This window comes from Psammomys obesus, unplaced genomic scaffold (assembly GCF_907164565.1).
Source record: "Psammomys obesus unplaced genomic scaffold, mPsaObe1.curated_primary_1811, whole genome shotgun sequence".
In the NCBI taxonomy this organism is placed as follows: Eukaryota; Metazoa; Chordata; class Mammalia; order Rodentia; family Muridae; genus Psammomys; species Psammomys obesus.
In genome coordinates, this window is record NW_026596152.1 from 870,547 (window position 1) to 894,239 (window position 23,693).

Genomic DNA, 23,693 nt, shown 5'->3' on the forward strand with positions numbered 1-23,693 from the left:
AAAAAATTACAAGTCTGGGTATTCACGAAAGGTGTTGCTACGCTGAAGGCGGCCGTTGACACCAAAACAAAGTAGTACCCACGCTGCCGAGGCAGACGCCGTCAGACAGACAGCGACGAGGGCCGCAGACGCGCCCAGGGCGCCCAGGGCTCGCGGTGTGTGGACCAATAGGAATTGCAGAGGTCCAAAGGACAGGGACTACGGCGGGGCGGAGGAACACGTCTGAAGGGTGTAGTTACAATCATGTGACCTCAGGAAAGGGCGGAGCATCGCGTGGCGGGTGTAGGAAGTAGGCCCGGCTCTGGAGAGGCGGCGCCAGGAAAGAGGGGTCCGCCCCAGCTTGCTGCTGGAGCGCCAACAGCCTCGGGCAGCGCCCTCGGTAGCCTGTCCACGTCAACCTCCCAGACCAAGCGGCTGTTCTCCGGCGGTAGGCCCTTTGAGGGATCCACACCGCTCTTGTTCAGCCTTCTATATCCTCCTCTGAAGTGTGCTCCTCCACTACCTCAGGGCCCATCCCCTCACTGGGGGCCTTTCCCGCTACTGAATCCACAACTCCAAATAGCATCTGCCCTCTTCACGGCAGGGCAGATGTAAGCAAAGTTTCCTCCACTTCCAAAAAACATCAGAGAAGGACCTAGGGCAGCTTTGGTTTCAAAGTTATAATGCACGGTTTAAAAGAGGAAGAGAACGGAGCTGATTACAGGTATCAGGGGATTGGGAAAAGAAAAATGAGGAAAATCAAGGGAAGGACAAGTCTGAGGAAGCCCCAGTGGCCCAGCATCCCAGTCTCCCACCCACAGCCCTTGGAGCAGGAGTGAAGAATTAGATCAGTTTTGTACAAGAGTTTTTAAAAAATCAAATCACAACAAAGTTGACTTGGCTTCTTTTGAGCCTCTGGGATATGTCTGTCACTCTGGCCAGTCCTGCCTCTCCACCAGACAGTTTGAGTTCTCCAAGGCCTTGGCCTGTCCCAGTCTGGCACTTGTATGGAGTGTCAACACGAACAGTGAGGCTGCCTAAGTCTGGCCCATGTGTCCATCCGGACTCCGGAAGTGTAGGGCTCCCAGGGCAGGGGGAGTCCTCACATTGGACAGGGCAACAGGCGGCATCCGAGTTCTCCCTCCCCTCCCCCCACCCAACTCAGGTGGAGGGGGGGCAGCTGTCACCAGAGCCTGTGTTGATGAAGGTTTCTGCTCAGCACAGAACGGACATCAGCAGTGAACCTGGAAGGACAGTGACATGAATGAGTGGGATACCTTACAGCTGGTCCCTCAGCTCTAGCACAGTGGAGTCTCGTGGACAGCAATGGCAGAACTCAACACCACCTTCACACAGTGACAGGCGCAATTCACAGAAGCCAAGTGACTAAAAACAACGCGCTCTGGAGGGAGAAGTCCTGGCCAAACGCTTGAGGATCCCGCCCCCTCTTTTCCTTGGCAACCCAAGTGTTGCCAGATACGGCGGTGTGCACCTGTAGTCCCAGCACTTGAGAAGCTAAAACAGGAAGCAAGTTCCAAGCAAGCCAGAATGGACTACAGAAAAAGAATTTGTCTCAAAAAGAAAAAAAGGACCAAAAAGGACCTAAAGGTCCCTCGCTTTACCTGAGGGCGTCCAGCATTGGGAGAAGGTTGAGAAGGGCTGTGTCACTGGGGTCACTGAACCAGGATTTGATGGGGATGGCATTGTCTAGGTGAGTAAAATTACAGTTGAGAAGAGGCGAAGAACTCAAGATAGCCTGCGAGTTTTTCCTGAATATTATTAACAAAAACCCATACGCTTTACCCACCAAAAGTCACCAACCAGCAAAACAAAACCCTGACTTGTCCTCAAATGTTACCCTGAATCGACAGCTCTCACAGCAGTGTGGCCAGAGTTCTGGCCACCTGCCACTGTGAGGGCATTGACAGGGAAGTACCCTTTATAAAATGGACATGAAAGAGTGGACATCTCATTTGAAATAGACAACTGACATTCAGATCTGTAGTACAGTAGGGACTCCAAACTCTGGGACGGCTCAGGTCTTTTGCCTCCTAGCTCTTTGCATTCAACCCCTGAAGGAGTTAGGGGTACAGCTAACTAGTATAGTGCTTGCCTAGGATTTAGTGTGAGGCTCTGGGTTCTACCTCCAGAACCTAGATCTAAAGTAGAGTGAGGTCAGGCCAGTCTGGCTTATATGAGGAGAGCCTGACTCAGAAATGAAACTAGAATGACCTCAGAACCACATTCTGTCCCAGCAGACTCCCCACCTTTTCCCATACCTGGGTGGCTCCTGTAAGCCCCGGGGGAATTATCCAGGATCACAATGCTTGAAAGGTCGCTGTGGACCACAGAGAGGTCTTTGATGTAGCTGCCCAACTCCAAAGTGCAGTGCTGAAAAGTAGAGGGCCGTGTGGCACGCGTCCACCCGCCCTCCCACCTCCCGCCCTGGTAGCCGGCCCCTTACCTGTCTGTAGTATCTCCTCTTCAAGATGCTTCTGCTGTTGTCCAGTTTGTCTGCCACAGCAGAGCCGTAAATCTCCATGCTTGCTGTAAACACCACAAGTTCATACCACTGGCTTACCTGAAGGAGATTAGAGAGGAATAAGGCTGTCATACAAAGTCAATGAAATTTACACACAACATTTCTTTCTCAGCCTCAGCCTTCCAGTAACATCAAATGTCTGTGAAAATGCAAACTTCCAAGCTCAGTGTCTGCAGCAAGCAAGACCCTTAAGATTCAGAGCTACAAACAGAAAAGTGCAGGATGCCTGTAAGAGAAGGCGGCACTGCAGTCCCAGCTACTGAAAGCCCTTCCCTTCCCTTCCTTTCCCTTCCCTCCCTAAAGCCTCTCCTTTACAAAACTGCCTTTACCCAGTGTCTCTGCTGTAATTAAACACGGACTAAAAACAACGCGGGGAGGAAAGGTCTATTTTATCTCAGAACTCCCAGGTCACGCTCCATCACTGAGGGAAGTCCAGGCAAGAACCTTAGGGGTGGGAACTAGGAGACCACAGAGGGATGCCGCTTCCTGGCTTGCTTTCTATTGGCTTCCTTACGCAACCCAGGACAAGCTGGCCAAGGACAGCACTGGCCTCCATGGACTAAGCAACTATCAAGTTGTTCACCTCTCCAACCACAAGGACACAGCAGCCTCCAGGTGCTTGGCCGCTCAGGTGGAAGACATCTCATTACTATTTTAATGTAAACTGAATAAGTTCTTTCAATACCTGTTCATCCTATCTGTTCTCTTCCTCTAGAGAACCCTACAGAGAGTGGCAGCAGAGAATGGGATCTTGCTGACTGTGTTGATCTGGGGGAGAATTGTAGAAGCATTTGGAACTTTTGAGCTGGAGGAGCCACTGACGCATATTAATGGGCTATTCTGGAAGAGCTTACAAGACAATCCTGAGAACTCTGCAGAGCACAGAAGCCTGGCTTACACTCTCAGAGGAAATCCCAGACTACCAGAGCTGTTAATATAGTATTCTGGACTAAGAATCTGAGGACACAGCACCGACATCAGGCAGCTCACAACTAACTTGCCTGTAACTCCAGTTCTAGGGACCCAGTAACCGGCCGCCATGGACACTAGGCATACACATGGTACACAGACACAGAAGCAGGCACTCACATATGCATAAAAATGCAAACTCTTTAATAAAAAGAAATCTATGGACCAAGGCCAGGTATGGTAGCACACACCTAACTTTAATCCCACCAATGCATGGGCAGAGGCAGGAGCAAGAGGTTCTCTGAATTTGAGGCTAGCCTGGTCTATACAGTGAGTTCAAGACAGTCAGGACTACATAGAGAGACCCTGTCTCAAATAACAACAAAAGTCTGTGGAAGAGGAATCTATCCTTTGATGGGTCACATGCATATTGGTTAGCTAGGGCTGGAGATCAGCTATGATTAAAAAGAGACCAGCTGTGCTGGGGAGTTGGCTCAAAGGTTAAGAGCACTGGCTGCTCATCCAGAGGTCCTGGTTTCCAGCACCCACATGGTGGCTCACAACTATAATGATCTCATCTATAATGAGATCCGGTAGCCCCTTCTGGGGTGCAGGTGTACAGGGAGGCAGAACACGGCATACATAATAAATAAGCAAGCAGAGGTGGGATCTTCTGGAAAGTATCTCCTCTGGGTTGGCACACAAGTTATGGTCTGGAGGGCTGAGGCTGACTCTAGAGCTGGCAGCCAAACTTGGTATGTGTTTCTAAGTCCTCCATGGCATCACTGAGCCATCTCCCACCCAGGGTTATGGTGACGTGTTAACTTGTCAAATGCAAAGGATGGAATGAGGTGTTTGGTTTTAATGTCAATTTGCTACAGGTTAGAAGCTGCAAACAGGGAGCTCAACTCAAGAACTGCCCGGGCTGCCATCGCTGAGGTGGGGAGCCCCCCCCATGTTGGTGGGGGCTTCTGCTAGCAGCCCAGGTAAGAAGGCACCAGAAAAGGAGCATTATCCGCCTCTTACTCATTAGGCCTCCCTCTTCCAGTGTGCCCATTCACCCTGCAGCTGCAGCTGCTCCTTCACTAACACTACAACCAGCACTTCCAGGCATCTGCTATTAACCAAGGACCAGCAGCTCTTCAGGAGCCGTCCAGGTTTTCAGCACCAGACTGGGACCGTGCAGATGGTAGCTTCATGGACTGAGCAAGCATGAGACTATCAGCCTCCCCAGTCCGCTACTGAGCCACCCAACCAAGGACTGAGCAGCTACAAAGTTTCTCAGCTTCTCAGGTCTGACACAACTTGACCCTGTTTTTATATATGTGTGTGTGTATACACATTGGCTCTCTTCCTCTAGAGAACCCTGGAGTACTATCCTAATCTCTCACCTTTTCCTCCACATCCCCTAAAGACCTAGAACCCCACAACCATTCTTTCATCAGAGAGTCAACATTAGCTCATGCACACTCACCACTTCTAAGAAGAAATCCACATGGGGTCTCTTATGGACAAAAAACCGGACAGGATGTTTGTCTATTACCACCTGTAGAGGAACAGGGAAGAGGTGAGGGCACCCCTAAACAACGCCATGCTGGCCTTGCCCCATGCCCACCACATGCTTTTCTCCTGCTGGCAGACCCTGGTGCCAGGTCTCGCCAAGCCCTGACCCTTAGGACTAGGAAATGGAGTTTGTCTATAACCGGTAAGAGGTGTAAGCATTTCCTCAGCTCCACACACCTTGAGGATGAAATCAGGAGGTGTTCCAGGCCTCACTGTAGGCCTCAGGACCCCATCATGGTGAGAGTGAATAAGGGTTTCATCTAGATCCAGCACCAGGATCTTCCTCTTCACCTGTGCTGTAATGCAACGGGAAGGACAACGCTAAGTGACCCGCAGCCCCGGCCGGGAGCCCCTCTCCCCCTCCAGGACTCTTCCACCCAGCAGACTCACCTAGTCGATTCCGGGACAAAGGAGATAAGGGAAGAATATCATAGCGAACAGTTTGATACTGAATTACCTAAAAATAGCAAGAAGAGAATTAGAGCCCCCTATAAAGAAATCTTTCCTGGCTGCAACAGCAGCCAATACGGAGCATTTACCATATGCCAGGTCCTGTATGGATGACTCAGGACCTCATATATAATCCTGATAGGAACAGAGGTAATGTTCAATGGTAGAGCCCTTTTCTAATGAACAAGAGACTCTAGGGTCAATTCCCAGCACCATGAAAACAAAAATCCTAATAATACTGTTACTATCCTTGTTTAAAGGATGGTGAAATAAACAAGGATTAAATATCTTCATGCCTAGGACTGCACAACTAAGACTTATCTCCTTTGTTAAAATGGAAACTCCACGAGTTCATTTCCTCTCAGCCATACCTATTTTTCCAGTACCTCAAAGACTGTGGCGAGGACGACTTAAAAGCAGAATGTGTCTTAATGTGGTATTATCCTGCTACACTGAACAATGAAAGAAACACAGGTCTCCACACCTCAAGGGTTCTTCAATGGTCACCCTTAGCATCTCACTGGGAACCAACACCCTCAGACGCTTAGTGGGCAGACAGTAGGACTCAGGAAAGGAAGTCCTCGGATCACTGAGGGGACAGGAGCTGAGGGAAGCCAGGGGTTGTCAGGTCAGCTCAGTACCTCTGGCCAGGGGCCACCAAGACTATTTTAAACAGCCACCTGTCCACTTGTGTTTCTACTAGCCAAGTCACAAGGTGCAGTGACTCTGAGGAGCTCCTTTTGCCTGGTACCCAGAGCAATGTAGAGAACATTAAAACGTCCTACTTGCAGGCTGACAGGACACAGAGAAGTCCAGAGTGAAGAAAGGACTGCGACAGAAAAGTGAAGAGGGAAAAAGACATCGCTACCTCAAGCTTCCAGCTCTGCCTCTCCAAGGCTTTTCTGGAAGCTACTTCCTAATTCCCAGAGCTTCTCTGCAAAGCCTGGCAGTTCCCTCCTTACTTTTCTTCTAACATACAAATGCTCTTTAACCCATCCCTAGGTCCTAGGCCACACATTCCCTACTTGAAAACCAAAGGGTTCTCTCTTCTTTAATCCCAAGGCATCTGCCCTTCTTTTCTCCCTGAGCCTGTGATGAGGGCTGAAACAGCTCGTGTGTCCTGCCCTGCTATCTCGGGTTGCACTGGGCATGTAGGGAATGCTCCAACTATCTGCCAGAAAGGGCGTGGGGAAGAAAGCAGACTGGAAGGGAGGAGAGGACAAAGGCTGGGGTCAATGATGTACAGAAGAGAACAACTTAGGAAGTAACTAATCTCCCAATATTTAGCCTGGAGCACTGTGCCCTACAATGAAAAGAGGGAAAAAAAAAAGAGCCGATAGAAGAGGGAGGATTCTCAGGACAAGGTCAGAAAGAAAAGAACAGATGTCAACACATAAAGAAAAATCACAGGGTTAGGCCTACACTGCCAGCCTTGCACACCCCGGGGTCTTTCCTGGGTCCTACCTTAGGAGACTAGTGTCCTTATAACAACCACCCAGAGGAATCCTCACATAAAGCAGAACAGACTGCTAGAGGGTAAGTGTAAGTCTAAGCCATTCAGTCAAGTCCACTACCTGTACCACCAAAGTCTCTCTGCGGCCTAGGGTGCCTAAGATTACAGCCAGCCCACTCATTTCCCCTCGAATCTGCGTTCAAGAGATTTTCCCCAGGGGTGATGAAAACATGAGGGCCTAAGTCATTAAATGGTGTTAGCAGAAATTTTACCTTAGAAAAAAGCTTAAGGGAGAAGGAGAACCCAGAGACACTTGGGTTCATCCAGACAGGCTCTACACTCCAGGAGCCCCTTCCCAACTGCTGCAGGCTTCGGGAGAAACATGCCCACCTTCAGTCGCAGGCTCTAACAGCCAGGTCTGAGACACCCAATTTTAACGTGCTGCATCTTACAACTAAAGATGCCCATCATAAAAGCATCTCAACACACATACACACACTACATGCTTCCAGACTTTTTTTGGAGTTCCTTCCCACCCAAGGCTTTCCCCCAAGTACCTTATCTATCGCTGCTACACATGTCCTCCTACCCACCCACACCACTGACAAAGGAACTTGACTCCTTCAAACAGGAGGGTCTTTCCGGAGTCCACATCAACCTCCTGGCTACCAGCGAACAGGTGTTCCCCGCCTCTTGCTTTCGTTAGCAACAACTCCAGTTTTCTTAAAGAGAGCACCATTATAGGCCCTCAGGAGCTGCCAAATCCTATCCCATCGAGGCAGGCTAAAAGAGAAACCAAAACCACCAAAAATCGTGGTTCTTTTATTAACGTCTGAACCGTGCTTAAAGGTGTCCTGCGTCTCCAGCGGGTAAAGCGCCGGCCAAGGCACCCTTCCTAGGCCCCAGAGAGGCCCAACACCATCCAAAATTTCGCGAGCACCGCGGACTGAGGTCCCCGGCACTGCCAGCACTTACACGAACTCACCGTGCGGATCTGCCTCCGCAAAAGATAAATAAAGAAGCTCCAGAGCTTGGCGGCGAAGGCCACGAACGTGCGCAGCCCTAGCAGACACTGCGTCCGCATCATCCCGATGACCCCGGCACCGCCGGCCCCGGGGCCCCCGCGGCCCAGCTCCGCCAGCCCCCCGGGGGCAGCCCCCCGCCGCCGGGAGGGGGAACGGGGGCCCCGAGCGGCAGGAGAGGCTGCAGAGATGGGCACGGAGCGGGTGGCTCAATAAGCCACCGCCAGCCAAGGGAGAGCCCAGCGGAACCTGGAGCTGGGGGGCCGGCGTGGGCAGCCCGCGGGGGCCCACATGAGCGGGAAGCGGCACCGGCGGCTTCGCGGACGCTGCAGGCCGAAACAGGTCGGGCTCGGACGGGGTCCTCCGAGACCCGGAGGGAAGGGGATGGAGAATTGGGGGAGGGGGCGGTGGGGGAGGGGGCCGGGAGGAGGGAGAGAGGGAGGGGGAAGGCGAAGGGTGGCCCTCTGCGCAGGCGCGCTGGGGGTCTGCCCCGGGAAGGGGCGGGCGGGGGCAGCGGCGCGCGGCGGGCCGCTCTCGGGGCGGCGGAGCGCGGGAGCCGGGGAGGAGGGGAGGGGGAGCCGAGAGGCGCGGAGCGCTGGGCCGGAGTGGCCTCCCCCTCCCCGAGGTCGGGCCTCCTAGCCGCTGAGGAGCGGGGCCGCAGCCTCTGCAGCTGGGCTTCCCACTCTGACAGGCGCCATTTTACCGCCCGGAGGGCTCCCTCCTCCTCTCTGCCCTCCTCCTCTTCCCCTCTGACAGTACTTCCGGTCGTGACGTGTGCTCCCTTCCCCGGGACCGCTGTTTCCTCCTCTCGCTCTAACGAGGGAGGCTCGGCTTAAGGGGAGCGGAGGAGGGCGCTCGGACCCGGGCTGCAGCGTTGCGCACGCGCGCGGGGTCGCCGCGGGGCGGGGCCGAGTGACGTCACTCCCCGGGGCCGGGCCCTCGCGGGCTGTGGAGCTCGCGCGACCCTCGTCCCCAGCCCACGGGCAACTGCTGCAACGGCCCTCCTCGGCCCGGCCGTGCAGAGTGCGGAGGCCATCTCCACGGCTGCGGGCCGGCGCTCGGGAGCGGCCCCTCCGAGCGAGCCCGCCTGGGAAGGCCGGACCTAGGGAAATAAAAGTCGTGGCCTCGGCCGGGACTCGGCGGGCCTCAGAGCCGGGCGCGCGCGGGAGCGCCCCGCCCCCTCGCTCGTGACGCCATCAGGAGGCGCCGGCGGCCGCCGAGATGCTGGAGGCGCTGCTGGCTGGCGGCGGCCTGGTGCTCCTCCGAGGTGAGCGGTGAAGGCCCGCGGGGCCGGCCCCGGGCTTGGCTGAGGGTCGGGAGGCTGGAGGAGCCGCCGCAGACGCCTGGCTAGGGGTGGAGGTCGCGGTGGAGCCCTGAGGGCCCCGTGGGGCTCACCCCCGCTTGGCTCTCCGCAGACTCCGTGGAGTGGGAGGGCCGTAGTCTCCTGAAAGCTCTTGTCAAGAAAGCTGCTCTCGGGTGAGTTACCCCGCAGCTTCTCCTGGTCCTTCCCGGGAAGGGAGCCGGGACCCCAGCTCTTCGACATCTCTCCTCCTCTCTGCCCTAGCGGGGACCGAGTCCACGTTCTTGGCTGTGAAGTGAGTGAGGAAGAGTTCCGCGAGGGTTTGGGTTCCGATGCCAACAGCCGGTAAGTAGAAGTTAGAGCGGGCTTATTCGGACTACAGTTGCTAAAGGCTTCTCTTCAGCGGGAACCGCAGAGTCTCATTTTGTGGAGAACTGGGGATCGTATGGCTTGGAACAGTAGAAATTACACCGCCAGCAAGTTGTGTTTTAGAGACGTTAGCCCCAGCTGGCCGACTTGACTGGAGTGAAGGGACACAGCACTGAGTAAAAGCGACAAGCCGCTTTTGCTCAGTTAACAAAAGAGAGCAGTAGACTCTTGGGTATTTTCTTGTATGTACATTAGCATTCTGGCTTTAATGTTTTCAGGTTATAGTCAACTAGGAAACTACTGAGTTTCTCCTACAGTTGATACCATCATCTTTTGTAAATGTATTTGAAGTTGGTTTGTTCTGTGCTTTATTGTAAGGCTCAGGACTGTGGATGGTAGAATTGAAATGAAAAAGAGAATATTAATTCCAAAGGGCAATGGGCTAAATAAATCTTTGGACAAAACTTCTTTTTTTCTTCCTCAGAAAAGGACATTTGGTTTGGTTTTGTTGTTGTTTTGTTTTTTAATCTCTTTATGTAGCCGAGGCTGCCTTGCAACTCACTATGTAGCCCACAGTACTCTCAGCCGTCCTGCCTAATCCCACCATGTGCCTTTACAAGCACCATGTCCAGTTTATAAATTTTTCTTCAATAAAAAACAGCATAAGGCCGCTGTGGTAGTGTACACATGTTAGTCTTGCAGTGAAGTGAAGGCAGATACAGGCAGATGCCAGCCAGGGCTACGTAGTGAGACTCTGTCGAAATAAATGATAAACATAAAACAAGATAAATTTACTTTTAAAGGCACAAATGGTTATTAAGTGACTGTCTCCTTGTACTGCTTCCATAATTATATGTTAAAGATACAAGTGACTTTAAAAAAGTGACTTTAAAGGTTTATGAGTGTTTTGCCTACATATATATTTATGTACCAGGGGCGTGCCTTGGTGCTTACAGAAACTAGAAGAGGGTGTTGAATCCCCTGGGGCTGGTGCTGGGAATCAGATCAGGATCCCCACAAAAGCAACAGGTGCTCTTACCACTGAGCCCCTCTCCAGCCCCAAAGACAAAATGATGTTTAAATGACTAACATGTTTACAGTGCTGGAGTGAGTGGACTCTAATTCAAAAATTGAAGTGAAGAGAATGGTTCAGTATGAAGACAGAAAACCAAGCCACTCCTCTTGCTTTTATTATGTGTAGAATCAAGTGAAAAGTTAGTGTTTTTAGCAAAAGTGATCTTTAGCTTTCTAACTAGGTTTTGGTTTTTCAAAACAGGGTTTCTCTATGTAGTCTTCACTGTTTTAGAACTCGCCTTATAGACCAGGCTGGACTATCACAGAGTTTTGACTGCCTCTGTCCCCCTAGTGCTGGGATTCAAGGAGTGCAACCACCACATCTGCCAAATTTTTTAATTAAAAAAAAAAAAAAAATGATCTTCAGTGTTCTGGACAGGGCTTCTAAAACTTTTTCCATGTGGGAACTTTGCGCTTGAGAACTTTTTATGTAACATGTAGATACACAGAGTAAATACTTAGTGATAATAAGTCGCAAGGGAGGTAGTAAAGCTCTGTGGGTAGAGCAGTGTTCTCAAGGCCCCAGATTCAATCCCTGCTATCCTCCAGATGGTCAGTGTAGCACGTGCCCTTATTACCAGCACTAAGGAGGCAGGGACAGCAGAAAGGTATCTGAGGAGTTCAAGGCCAACCTGGTCTACATAATAAGATCCTGACCCAGAAAATAAACTAATAGGGGCTGGAGAGATGGCTCTGACTGGTTAAGAGCACTGGCTACTCTTCCAGAGGACCATGGTTCAATTCCCAGCCTGCACATGGCAGCTCACAACTGTCTGTAACTCCAGATCCAGGAGATTTGACGCCTTCACACAGACATGAATGTACTCAAAACCACCAGTGCACCTAAAATAAAATTAAGTAAATTATTTTTTAAAAAGAAAAGATAAATTCATGCTGGCCTGGTGCCTGCTGCCCTTGCAGAGGACCCAAGTTTGGTTCCCAGCTTCTAAGGAGGGCGGTTGACAGCCACCTGTATTTGCAGCCTACAGCTGTGTAATGTCGTCTCCGGGCTTCCCTGGGCACCTGTACTCACCCGCACATGATCACACCCTCACATGCGTACACATAATTAACAGGGAGATAAAATTCTTTTAAAAATGATAAATTTGGGGCAGTAGAGGCACGGCTCAGTTGGTAGAGTGCTTCCTCAGCTTGTTCAAAGCCCTGGTTTGATCCCCTGCGCTGCATCAACCTGTCAAGCTGTGTCCTCATACATAATCTGATCCCAGCACTTGTGAGGTTTAGGCAGGCAGCTCAGCAAACAGGGTCATCCTTGACCCGTTTTGACCCTGCCCCCAAAACTAATAAAAGTACCTAAAGGAGCAGGTAGATCCTTAGGAGAATGAGGTTCCCTGAAGCTGTAGTTACAGGGAGCTGTGAACTGATGGAAATGAGGAGTGACCATTTAAGACAAAGACTGTAGAGGAAATAGAAAGAGGTAGGCAGTGTGTGTCCTGACCTGCCCAATGCACAGTAACCAAACGCTGCCCTTTGAGTTACTCCGAGCACAGATTTAGTTTAGTCATAGAGTGCAGGCTTGCACCAGCACTGACTGCAGGACCCTGACAGATTTGTCCTCAAGGCAAAGGCAGCAACAGAATAACGTGTGACATGGCAGAGGAAGCCAAGCAGATAAAGCGGTACCTGTAAGGTCTCACACAGTACAATAGCAGTTTAGATGTTATGCCAAGGACAGTCGGAGGAGAGTAAGTCACGCCATGCCTTTTAGAAACACTAGTCCATTGATTACCATGTAGAGAACGTCACAGCAAGGCAGCTTGGGTGTGCCAACTAGTTAGGAAGGCTTGCGCTGTGTCTGGGTTCACCCACTAGTGTATCCACGGAGCATCAAAAATCTGGGCCGTGCTGAGACACTGGGGGAGAACAAATGTCAGAGGGACTTGAAAGGGTAGAATTCCCAGTCAGATGACCCGGACAAGGGCCAAAGCCAAGCTTGGAACGTAGGTTATGACACACCAGAGTCTGTGCTGTCAGCTACTAAATCCTTTCAGTAATTAGCTTTCATTAATACTTAAGGTATCGGTGAAAATTGAGAAAGCAGGGTCCAGAAATTAGGGAGAAGTTCAGGCTATAACGTGTCTTCTTTCACTTTGCAGCCTGCTTTACCATGACCTCTTCAGAGATCCTCTTAACTGGTCAGAACCTGGGGACGTTGTCTCTGAAGGACCACTAGGAGCCTTGAGAGCCTTGTGCAGAAGGACGGACCCTGGCCCTGTCACAGTTGCTCTTGATTCTCTCAGCTGGTTGCTGTTTCACATTCCCTGTGTTACCCTCTGCCAAACTCTACATGCTCTGAGCCAGCGAAGTGTCCGCCCAGGTGAAGTTCCCCTTTTGTTAGTTAAGCCTGTGCAGCTTTTTCTGCCAGAGAGTGTCGACCCTTTCCACTCCAACCAGAGGCATGGGGTCACCCGTCCAATTTCTGCCATCTCCTTTTGGGGAGGATTGGGGGTAGAGTGTTTGTTGTAAATTTGTTTTAAGGAGAGAGAGAGAGAGAGAGAGAGAGAGAGAGAGTGTGTGTGTGTGTGTGTGTGTGTGTGTGTGTGTGTGTGTGTGTAGCTGGGGCACACCTTTAATCCCAGCACTCAAGACCAGGGCCAGTTGGCTCTCTGTGAGTTCCTTTGAGGCAGAGTCTCTTCCTGGATGTGGGACTCTGTTGCTCTCAGCTAGGCTGTATTGTAGAACATTTAATTCTAGAGGGCTTTACTAGCCTAGCTAGCTCCCAGATAATTGAGACAGAGACCTGTTGATTTATTTAATAAGCTTCAGCACAGTAACTGGGCAGGTATGGTTTAAACTGATTTTCTAAGCTAGTCTTTTACTTCCCAGCCTCTCTCCCCTATTCATTCTGTCTGGGCTGGATGTGCTCCATCAGACCACATCCTCTCTCTATATCTTCTTCCTTTCTTCCTCTCCTGCCTCGTGGTCCACACTTGAGACCCAAAGCCCAGGAACTGAAGCTCTGCCTACCTCTCCTCTGCCCAGTTACAGGCTGTCCAGCCTTTCTTTATTAACCAATCAGAGAACATTGGGGAACAAAGTTTACACAACATTGTTTGGTGTGCATGACAATGATTTCGACCCGCTTTTGAGGTTAGAATTCAGCTGTTGTGCATACAGCACCAGACCACCCCCAGCAGGGCTACAGGCCAGCAAGCCCCAGCTGTCCCCTTGGAGCTGGGTTGCAGCATGCACCTGGGCGCTGGGATGCAGATCTGATCCCTGGGAACCCCTAAAGCCCTCTCTCCAGCCCTGCTTGGGGTGTGCTTTATTATTACTGGTTTTTTTACACGGGATCTGCAGCTCAGGGTAGCCTGGAATTACAGAGCATCTGCCTCACCACACCCAGCTGAAGGGACGTAGAAGGATTTTGTTGCTTTTGGAAAATTTATTGATGTGATTTTGCCTGCATGTGTGTGCATGTGCACCGATGCCTGGTGTCTGGAGAGGCAAAAAGGACATTGGGTCCCACGTAACTCAAGTTGTGGGTGGCTGGTTGAAAGGACATTGGGTCCACGTAATTCAAGTTGCGGGTGGCTGGTTGTGAGCCACCGTGTGCGTGCTAGTAGTGGGCCTGGGGTCCTCCAGACAAGCGGCCAAGTGCTCTGAACTGCCGAGCCGTCTCTCTAGCCCCTGCTTTAATATAAGCTCTCATATATCCCTCATAACCATAAAATCAAAGCTGGCCTCAACTGGGTATATAGTCAAGGATGACCTTAAACAACTTTTTTATTCTCATGAAAACCTTATGTTGTCACAGAGTACATCTTTATACATTACATGCCCCATTTTTACATTAAGTTCCCAGTAAACTTAGTTTCTTTCTTTACTTTTTTAATAATTTTTTAAATTAAAATATCATTACATCATTTTCCCATTCCGTTCTCTCCCACCAGCCCCTCTCATATACACCCCCACCTCAAATTCATTATTTTTCTTTATTGTCGCATAGATACATATTCCTAAATATATAACCACAACCTGCTTAGTTTATATAATATTCCTTATGTGTGTGATGTCAAGGCTGACCCGTTGGGGTAATGTAACAAGTGGGGGCTTTTCCCACGGGCGGAGTCTCCCTCCTGCTCTCAGCATTCCTCAGTTGCCTGTAGTGCTTTGCCTAGGGTTGCGCCCCTGTGAGAGCTCTTTCCCTCCGTTCGTGTCTATTGGTGTCTCCCTTGTTCAGCTCGTTTATGAAGCCATGCTGGTGAGAATTAGTGGGTGTAGCTTCTGTGACATTTCTAGAAGATGAAATCTCAGAGATAACCCTCCTTTTCCTCTGACTCTTAGGGTCCCCCACTCCGAAAAGCCCCTGAACCCGGGGTGCTGTAGATGTAGTTAGGGCTGAGCAGCACGATCACTTGTCTGCATTTGGTCAGTTGAGGTTTTCTATCTTGATCCAGCCAGATCAAGGTGGAGGATCTGGCTGAGCAGAGAGATTGGATGGACCTTGAGCTTCTGATCCCCTGCCGTTCCCTCCTGAGGCGAAGTACAGGCCTGTACCACCACACACAGTGTGTGAGGTGCTAAGACTAGAGCCCAGGCTCTCCTGTGTGTCAGGCAGGCAAGCTTAACAACTTGCCTCTGTCTCCACCTCATGCACTTACTCAACAAGTGGAAGTACAGTTCTGTGTGAGGGACCGTTGTGATAATGGAGAACTAAAGACTGACCTTAGAGTCAGGTCCTGGCCTTTGAATCATACAGGGTACAAAGAAGTAAATGTGGCTGGAGGTGACTTTGAGCTGGTGCAGCCTTCATGAAGCCTTGGGTCCATCCTTAGTGTCGTAAGCTGTCATAACCTGTAATTCCAGCACTTGAGAGGTGGAGGGTCAGGGGTCATCCTCAACTAAATGACAAATTTAAGGCTAGCCTGGGCGACATAAGACGTTTTCTCAAAAGAAATAAAAGTAAATGGGTAACAGTTACAAGACAGTCTGACAGGGATATGAAATAGAAGGATTATTTTAATCCATGCACTGGTACCTTAAAGGGATTTGTCAGGCTGCAGAGAAGGCTCAGCAGTTACAAGCAGTGGCTGTTCTTCTTGAGGTCCCGGTTCAATTCCCAGCACCCAAGTGGTGGCTCACAACTGTTTGTAGCTCCAGTTCCAGGGAATATGCGGCCCCTTACACTGCTCTTCCCGCAGACTAGAATGTGGCTCTCCACACCGACAACCCCATTTCTCCAGCATCAGGGAATCCAACACCAACACCCTCTTCTGGCCTCTGGGCACCCACCCACATCAATAAAAATAAGCCACTTTGTTTTGTTTTGGTTTCAGTTTTTTTCTTTTTTTTATTGGGCTGGCTGTGGTGGCACACACCTCTATCCCAGCAGAGGCAGCCTCACCTCTTAGGAGTTCAAGACCAGCTGATCCAGGCCAGCCAAGGCTGTCTAGTGGGGCCCTGTCTCAAATAACTTTTTAAAATTTAAAAAAAAAGAATTATCAAAATGTACCAAATTGAGCCACCCAGCAAGACTCAGTGGGTCTCAGTGCTCGCCCCCAAATCTGATTCAATACCTGGATCCCAAGTGGTAGAAGAAGCAACTGTCTCCAAATATATTAGACTCTGATGTCCACAAGGATGCCACGGCACACGCACACCGCGGGATGCACGCATGTGCGCATAAACATGCATAAAGTGAAGGTGAAAAGTCAGGTGTGCTGAAACCTTCCGTATAGCACAGTTAATGCTCCCAAAGAGCCACGGTGAGGAAGGGGCTCCCCGACATCACAGCACACAGGCAGCTTGGGAACCCATGAAGCTGCAAAGGATGAAGCCACTGGTCCCCCGATCAGATTCTGACTGGCTAATTATGGTGTAGAATAGTAGAAGCACAGAGCATGTGGTGAGGCGGTGAGAAAGATTGGCCACGGTAAGTCCGATTATGGTAGAATGTGGGCCTCTCCTGTCTTTACTGTCTGCTCCAAGGCCGTCACCTAAATGCTACCCCGTGTGTCTCATCCTCTGCATGTCTTGTCACTATCCAGGTGATAACGCCCTGGTGGAGCGGGTATGTGTCCTGGGCCTGCTGCATGAAGAGCTCCATAGGCCTGGCCCCCTGGGGGCACTGAGCACCCTCGCTCACACAGAGGTGACTCTGAGTGGTAAAACAGGCCGGACTTCTGCCTCCATCCTCTACCGAAGGCCTCAGCAGCGTGCAACTTACCAGGTCAGGAGAGACAACAAAGAAGACTGAAGATTAGATCAAACAAGGGCCAGTGTCTTAGTCAGGGTTTCTACTGCAGCTGTGCAACACCATGGCCAGAAGCAAGTTAAGAAGGAAAGGTTTGTGCGGCTCACACTTCCACATGGCTGTTCTTCATTGAAGGAAGCCAGGACAGGAGCTCAAACAGGGCAGGAACCTAGAGTCAGGAGCTAATGCTGAGGCCATGGAGGGCACTGCTTACTGGCTGGCTCAGCCTCCTTGTAGCACCCAGGACCACCAGCCCATGAGCCACCACCACCCCGCACCATCAGTCACTAAGAAAACACTGGACAGCTGGATCTTAGGGAGGCATGTTGGCAGCTGAGGTTTCCTCCTTTCAGATGACTCTAGCCTGTGTCAGATTAACATAAAATTAGATAGGCAGCATGGTGTAGTAAAAACTGATGCTCTCGGGAGATAAAGGCAGGACAATCAGGAGTTAAAGGGGACCTAGAAAGCTGAAAGACAGCCTAGAGTCTGTGACATGTGAAGTCCTAATCTCAGAAAAGACGCCAAATGGAAAGTTGATCTAATTCTGTGTTGTTGGTTCTCTTTTGTTTCATTTTGTTTGAGGCAGGGTCTCACTATGTAGCCCTATCTGTCCAGGACCTTTTTTTTTTTTTTTTTTTTAAAGACTAGACTAGCTTTGAGCACAGAGCCTCCCAAGTGCTGGGGTCATGCCATCTTGCCTGGCCTCCATTTTCGTATGCTTGAGAATCAGACCCAAGACCTTAAACATGCTCAGTGCCACCTGTAGCCCTTCCATGGGGTCCTGTCGTTTACCCCCTTCAGCCTTTAGAGCTCCCTCTGAAGCTCTGAAACAAACCCAGGCATGGTAAAGCTTTCGTCACCTACCTAAGTGATGAAGCATGAGGCCCAGGTGGCGTGCCCAGGATCTGAACTCAGGGTTGCTCGACTCGAGCTCATAAACCATCCAGACATGCTGGCATACATCTGTGGTCCCAGCACCTGGGAGGCAGAAGCAGGCAGACTGCTGAGTTCTAGGACAGCCAGGGCTACATAAAGACCCTGTCTCAAAAAAACCAGTAACTTAACCAAGAATACTAAGAATACTGCCTTACAGCAAAAAAAATGAGGGGATTTTTTCTTTTCTTCTTTCCTCCGTAGTCATGGTGGTTCTCCATTCTTCCTGACTTCAGCCTGGATCTCCACGAGGGCCTTCCCCTCCATTCTGAGCTACGCCCAGATCCTCACACAGCCCAGGTATCTAAAAGTGACAGGGCCAGAACAAAGGTGTGATCTTACAGGCTGCTGAAAGGAAAAACACCTAGATACTAGCTCTGCCAGTGGTGGTGCACACCTTTATTCCCGGCACTCAGGAGACAGAGGCAGGCAGATGTCTTGAGTTCGAGGCCAGCCTGGTCTACAGAGTGACCAGGACAGCCAGGACTGAGAACCAAGACAGAGAAACTCTTGAAAAACAAAAAAGAAAACTGTAGGTGTTGGGGGCCTGGGATATGAAAAGTAAAACTGAGCGGTGACGGCACTTGTACCTACAGGTGGATCCCAGGACTCATTTGACCTTTAACCTTCGCTTATCAAAGAAAGAAAGAGAAGCCAGAGACAGCCTCACTCTGCCTTTCCAGTTCAGCTCTGAAAAGTAAGGTTGGGCTTGGATCTCAGCACCTGGGTCACAGAAAGGTGGGGTGATGGCAGGTTATTGATTAACCTCAACACTTTATAGGGGCTGAAGTCCGCCTTTAGAGTCAGGTCTAGGGAGTGGTCCCCGCTGGCCTGTGCAGAATTCCCACAGTGACAGAGGAGCTCTTCCCGTAGTGGACCCGGGGCCTGTGAGCTGGACTAGGTGGGGAGGTGGCCTCGTCTCTGGGCAGCAGTGACAAAGCCACAGCGTGCATGGGTGTGGTGGAAGCTTGTTCACGGCCTTCAGGAAAGCCTCTTGCTCTGTGCCGTGTGTGGGTGGGTATGAAGCAAGACTGAGGAATCTTTGCCTGCTAGCTACTAGGGACTTGGGTTTTGTCAGAACCATACAAGGCAGTCCCTAGTCCAGGGTCTAGTGGTGCCTCTGCTCTGACTCCTGTTGGGGCTTTGTTCCTTCTGGAATAAAGACCTGAGAGACTATGACTGCCACCTAGAAGGAGCTGTCCAGACCTGACTTAATCACTCGCCCTCATCATCATCATGTCTTCCTTCCCAGACAGCAAGCTCTGCTGCACCCTGTACCAGGCCGGACATCTGGCCACATCTTCTATGAGCCGGATGCTTTTGATGATGTGGACCAGGAAGACCCAGATGATGACCTAGACATCTGACAAATGGGAGGGGAGGGCTGTGGCTCGGAACTGTCCTGCCATCTGCACTCTGCTGCTGCATCCCCACCCTGCCTTCGCTGCTCTTGTCTGAGGAGGCCCTGTGTGTGAGCCAGGGAGCGGCATGCAGTTAAGGCAGAAGTGTGGTGAGCCGTGCTGTGGAGCAAGATAAGAAGTCCTTCCCGGGCCCTTTTAATAAAATGTAATGTGTGTGTTAACTGAAATAGCTCCTTGGTGAGTGCTTGCTTATACAGGGAGATGTGGGTAGGGCTGGTGAGCAGGTAAAGGTACTTGCCACCTTCCGGGCAACCTGAGTTCAGTCCCTGGAGCAGAGCTATCCTGACCTGCACAGACACCACAGTGTTGAGGCACACAGGACAGTGGGGAGAGCGAGGAAGAGCCTGAGACACGGTGGTAGCTGACAAAATAGGGGCCACAGCCTGGGGTCCCCCGCTCTCTACTCCGTTCTCCTGCTGCCTGTGGGGGTGGGTTCCAGCTCCTCTGCTGGACAAAGGAGGACAAAGGAGGCCTGAAAAGACGCCTACTCTCCAAAACTTTATTACTGTACAAAAAGCACGCCCCGAGTTGTGTCTTCCTCTCCCAGCCCCCCTCCCCGCAGGGCCCGCCCTCCAAGGGAACTGTACATGGTGTTCAGAGATGTCGTGACCGGAGGCCTTGCTGCCACACCGAGCCCGCAGGCTCACACATACTCCTTGGCGGAATTGGACTTGGGGTAGGCGCGGGGCGCACGGTATGAAGCTTTGCCTTCGCTGCCAGGACAGGAGCAAGAGAGCAGGGCACCTCCCAGAAGGGCCAGAGCAGACCCCGCCCAGCCGATAAAGATGGCAGGTCCGAACTCGTACCTGTGAGGGAGACAAAGTCACGGAGGCAAAGCTTGGGCCTGCAGTCCCCCTCCCTGTCCAGACTGGAGACGTACTTAACATTCATGGGCGTCAAGGGGTTGTAAAAGTCTGTGACAATCTGATGACCAATCCAGGAGCATGCGACCAAGGCAGCGAGGCCTAGAAAAGAAAGATTTAGTTACGGGGTCCAAACCGAGAGCGAGCCTTTGGTGCCGCCCTGACCCCGAGGCTCACCGGCGATGATGAAGACGATGCCCCCCGTCATGGCTATCCGGGCCTTCTTCACTTTGTCATCTCCCCCGCAGCGCGTGCACTTCATGCCCATGGTGGCGACAAACATGGCCAGGAAGCCCAACACCAGGGACAGCACCATGAGGGCGCGAGTGGCCTGCAAGGCCGCTGCAGAGGAGGCGGCAGGAAGGAGCGCTCAGGGCTGGGCGGCAGGTAGCCTGAGGAGGGCGCCAGCCCGAGCGCGGCAGACCGCGCCCACCAGCCCTGCACGGCCCCGTGCCGTCGCGGCCAGCACGGCCCCTAGTCCAAGCAGGCCCCGCGCAGGCGGTTCCCGCCCCATCCCGCCACCCAGGCCTGCCCCGCCCCGCCCTGCGTCCGGAGCCCGCCCGGGGCGCCAAGGTTTCGGCGAAACCGCTCCAGGTAGGGGGAAGGGAGCAAGGGGGCCGCGGAGAAGGCAGGTGGCCGCCAGGGCCCCGGCCCGGGCCGCGGCGGCCGGCGCGTGTCCCGGCTCCGGGCCGCTATCGAGGCCGCCGGGTTTGTGGCTTCAGCTAATCGGCCGATAAGATTAGAGGCCACGGTGCGGCCAACGTCTGAGGAGGGCGCGATCCCGCGGCCCCGGCGCGGCCCCCTTTGTCCGGGGAGAGGGGCGGGGCACGACCGCCCGGGCTCCCCGCTTCCTGCGGGGCAGAGGGGCGTGGGCCCACGTGCCAGCCCGCTCCCCCCGCCCCTCCGCGCCCAGGGCGCCCACTTCCTCCTCCCTGGCAATCCGGGCGCGTCCGCCCCGTCGGCCCCGCGGCCTTACCGGGCAGGGCGAGCACCGAGTCGTACGTCTTGCAGCTCGTCATGCCGGTGCTCTGCATGACGCAGTCCATCCAGAGCCCCTTGTACATGGCCTGGGCCGTGATGATGTTGTCGCCCGCGAAGGAGCTCATCTGCCACTGCGGGATGGCGGTGCTCGCCACCAGGGCCACCCAGCCCAGCATGGCCATGGCGAAGCCCAGCAGCTGCAGGCCCGAGTTGGCCATCTCCTTGTCTCGGGAAAGACGGGACGCGCCGGGAGGGCGACCCTGCAGTAAAACCAAAGTCTGGGGAGCAACACAAGAAAATCTGGAGAGAGTCGAGGCACCGAGACCCCACACAAGAAAAAAAAGTGAAAAAATGAAATTAAAAAAAAAGGCTCTGGGCCGGGTGACGGCGGGTCTCGTCGAGCGAGGTAAACACAGACCGTCCCCTCCGGTGAGGCGACACTCTCACAGCCGAGGAAACCTGCTCCGCCCGAAGGGCAGGTTCCGGACAAAAGCGGTCCCCGAAGGCCGGGCGGCTCCCTCCGGCGAGCTCCGGGACGGCAGAGCGAGCGAGCGAGCGAGCCTTGGGCCCCGGCTGCGGTGCGCGGCCCGGGGAGCTGGCGGCGGGCGCGAGGTGCGGGCGCGAGGTGCGGGCCGGCAGGTGCGGGCGGGCGCGCAGGTGCGGCGCACCTGAGTATATGTAGGCCGTCGGGGACGCGCCCCCGCGGGCACCCGGAGCGCGGCAGGGGCGGGACCAGGGGGCAGTGGAGGGTGGCCTGACGTCACTGGAGGGACACTCACCTGCACCGGAAGTCGGCCCCCACCCGCCTGTCCAGGTGAGGAGGAAGAAACCGGAGCGCCAGGGTCACGCCCCTTCGCCTGCCGGCCGCCGCGGCCGGCGGGAAGCGGGCGGAGGCTTCTCGGAAGTCCCCGGGCCGCGAGCCTGCCCCGGGGACTCCGGGGTCGCCCGGGGCCACGTCCCCCGACCGCCCGGAAGGCCCCTCGCCCCCTGCCCCTGGCGCGCCTGCCGCCTGTCTGGCTTTCGCCTCCAGCCTCCTTCGGTCGGCCCCTCCGGTGGCCTGGCCCGCCTTCCGGGACCCGAACCCGCCCGGGCACAGTCACCCGCGTTGCCCCCTCCTAGGACCCGCTCCGGCGACTCTCCCTGCGCTGCCCAGGCCTCTACCGAGGCCCTCCGCAGCCCGGGCCGTCCCCGCACCCCGGAGTCCCAGGGCTGGGTCCCCGGGGCTGTCAGCGACCCCTTCAGCTGGCACCGAGGCTCCTGACGGAGACCTTCCCGAGGGTGGGAGCGGGGCAAGACCGAGGTCAGGGAGGCCGCCACACCCACATTCCCTTCCCCGGTCCCAGCCGCACACTTTCCCTTTCCTCGTTCTGACCCTCCAGGGACCCACTGTGTGCCCTTTCACCCTTCCCGTCCCCTTCCACCCACTCTGGCACCCGACTCCCAAGGCGGCCTGAAGCCATTCCTAAGGAACCCTGTCTCCGCCTCACAGTCCTTCGCACCGCTAAGACCCTCGGTCCTCCCTTTTCCTCCCCCGATCTCAGACTCTTGCTGCACCCCCAGACCCTTGGAGCCAGTGGCTCCGCGTGCCGATCACCGCGACCCCAGCCCTGGGCTGGTTCTCCGTCCCAGGCCTTCTTCCTCAGTCTGGCCATGTCTACAGCCACGCCTTCAGCTTCCCCGCCTGAGCTCAGTTTACAGGCCTCATGGTAAATCCTCCCCTCATCCACCGAACGTACTTAAGGCCCTTGCTCGGCTAATTAACCTGCTTTTGTATAAAACGCAGACCTTCCCGAACTCCATTCTTTGTGTCTGGATTTGGCCTTTTTTATTTCTGTTTTGTTTTTTTATTATAGATGTGAGCCGCCATGCACAGCTGAGGTTTTTTGCTGTTTTGGTTTAAGGTGGCTTACTGGTTGGATGTGGTTCGAGCGTGCTGGCAGACTGCAGCAGAACAGTTTAAAGCCAGCCTTCCCCGGGGAGCACCTTCCAGCCCTGAAAGCCCACGATTCCCCTCATCCCGTTTGTATGCTCAGCAATTGCTCGCCTTCACCTACACACACCAAGCATTCTCTGTTAACTGGAGACTCCAACTTCCCCAAAACCAGTTTCCCTGCGCCCTTTCCTAAATTCACTCCCCAGGAAACTCTCCTTATAGGTACTTAAATCTTTCCTTTCTTTTTAAAAAGTCGCTCAGTGGCGCTCGGGAGGTGGCTCAGCAGCTAAGGGCGCTTTCTTTTCTTGCAGAGGACCAGCGGTCCATCTTCAGACACCCACATGGAGACTCACAATTCCGTAACTCCAGTTCCAGGTGATCCAACGCTTCCTGGGTTTTTTTAGTATTAATTATTACTGTTTATTAACTTTTTTCTTGAGACAAGGTCTCTCTGTGTAGCCCTGGCTGTCCTGGAACTTGGTGTGTAGATTAGATTAGACCAGACTGGCCTTGAACTCACAGGATCTGCCTGCCTCTGCCAACTGAGTGCGGGGATTACAGGCCCTGAAGCTCTCGCCTCTCACCCAGCACAACAGAGGCACAGGCAGGTGTATCTTTGAGTTCGAGCCCAACCTGGTCTACAGACTGAATTCCAGGATAGTCAGGGCTACACAGAGAAAC

At 53.2% G+C, this 23,693-nt stretch overlaps 3 protein-coding genes across 3 annotated transcripts; 1 reads left to right on the plus strand and 2 right to left on the minus strand.

The window, feature by feature from the left end:
- Positions 1-644: 644 nt before the first annotated feature.
- On the minus strand, positions 645-7,984 carry Ctdnep1 (CTD nuclear envelope phosphatase 1). Its single transcript, XM_055594472.1, has 8 exons — positions 7,882-7,984; positions 5,384-5,450; positions 5,171-5,289; positions 4,905-4,976; positions 2,444-2,560; positions 2,259-2,370; positions 1,602-1,686; positions 645-1,223 (listed from the first exon to the last, which is right to left on the minus strand). The coding sequence occupies exons 1-8, from the start codon at positions 7,981-7,983 to the stop codon at positions 1,163-1,165; spliced, it is 735 nt and encodes a 244-aa protein (XP_055450447.1). The 5' UTR covers position 7,984; the 3' UTR covers positions 645-1,162.
- Positions 7,985-8,735: 751 nt separating this feature from the next.
- Positions 8,736-19,402, plus strand: Elp5 (elongator acetyltransferase complex subunit 5). The gene is made up of 8 exons (XM_055594470.1): positions 8,736-9,185; positions 9,334-9,394; positions 9,483-9,563; positions 12,779-12,999; positions 16,673-16,854; positions 18,019-18,114; positions 18,411-18,511; positions 19,067-19,402. Exons 1-8 carry the CDS (start codon positions 9,140-9,142, stop codon positions 19,179-19,181), a joined length of 903 nt encoding a protein of 300 aa, XP_055450445.1. The 5' UTR covers positions 8,736-9,139; the 3' UTR covers positions 19,182-19,402.
- A 312-nt stretch (positions 19,403-19,714) lies between these two features.
- Positions 19,715-21,634, minus strand: Cldn7 (claudin 7). The gene is made up of 4 exons (XM_055593958.1): positions 21,075-21,634; positions 20,276-20,440; positions 20,116-20,200; positions 19,715-20,041 (listed from the first exon to the last, which is right to left on the minus strand). Exons 1-4 carry the CDS (start codon positions 21,295-21,297, stop codon positions 19,879-19,881), a joined length of 636 nt encoding a protein of 211 aa, XP_055449933.1. The 5' UTR covers positions 21,298-21,634; the 3' UTR covers positions 19,715-19,878.
- Between the last annotated feature and the right edge of the window lie 2,059 nt (positions 21,635-23,693).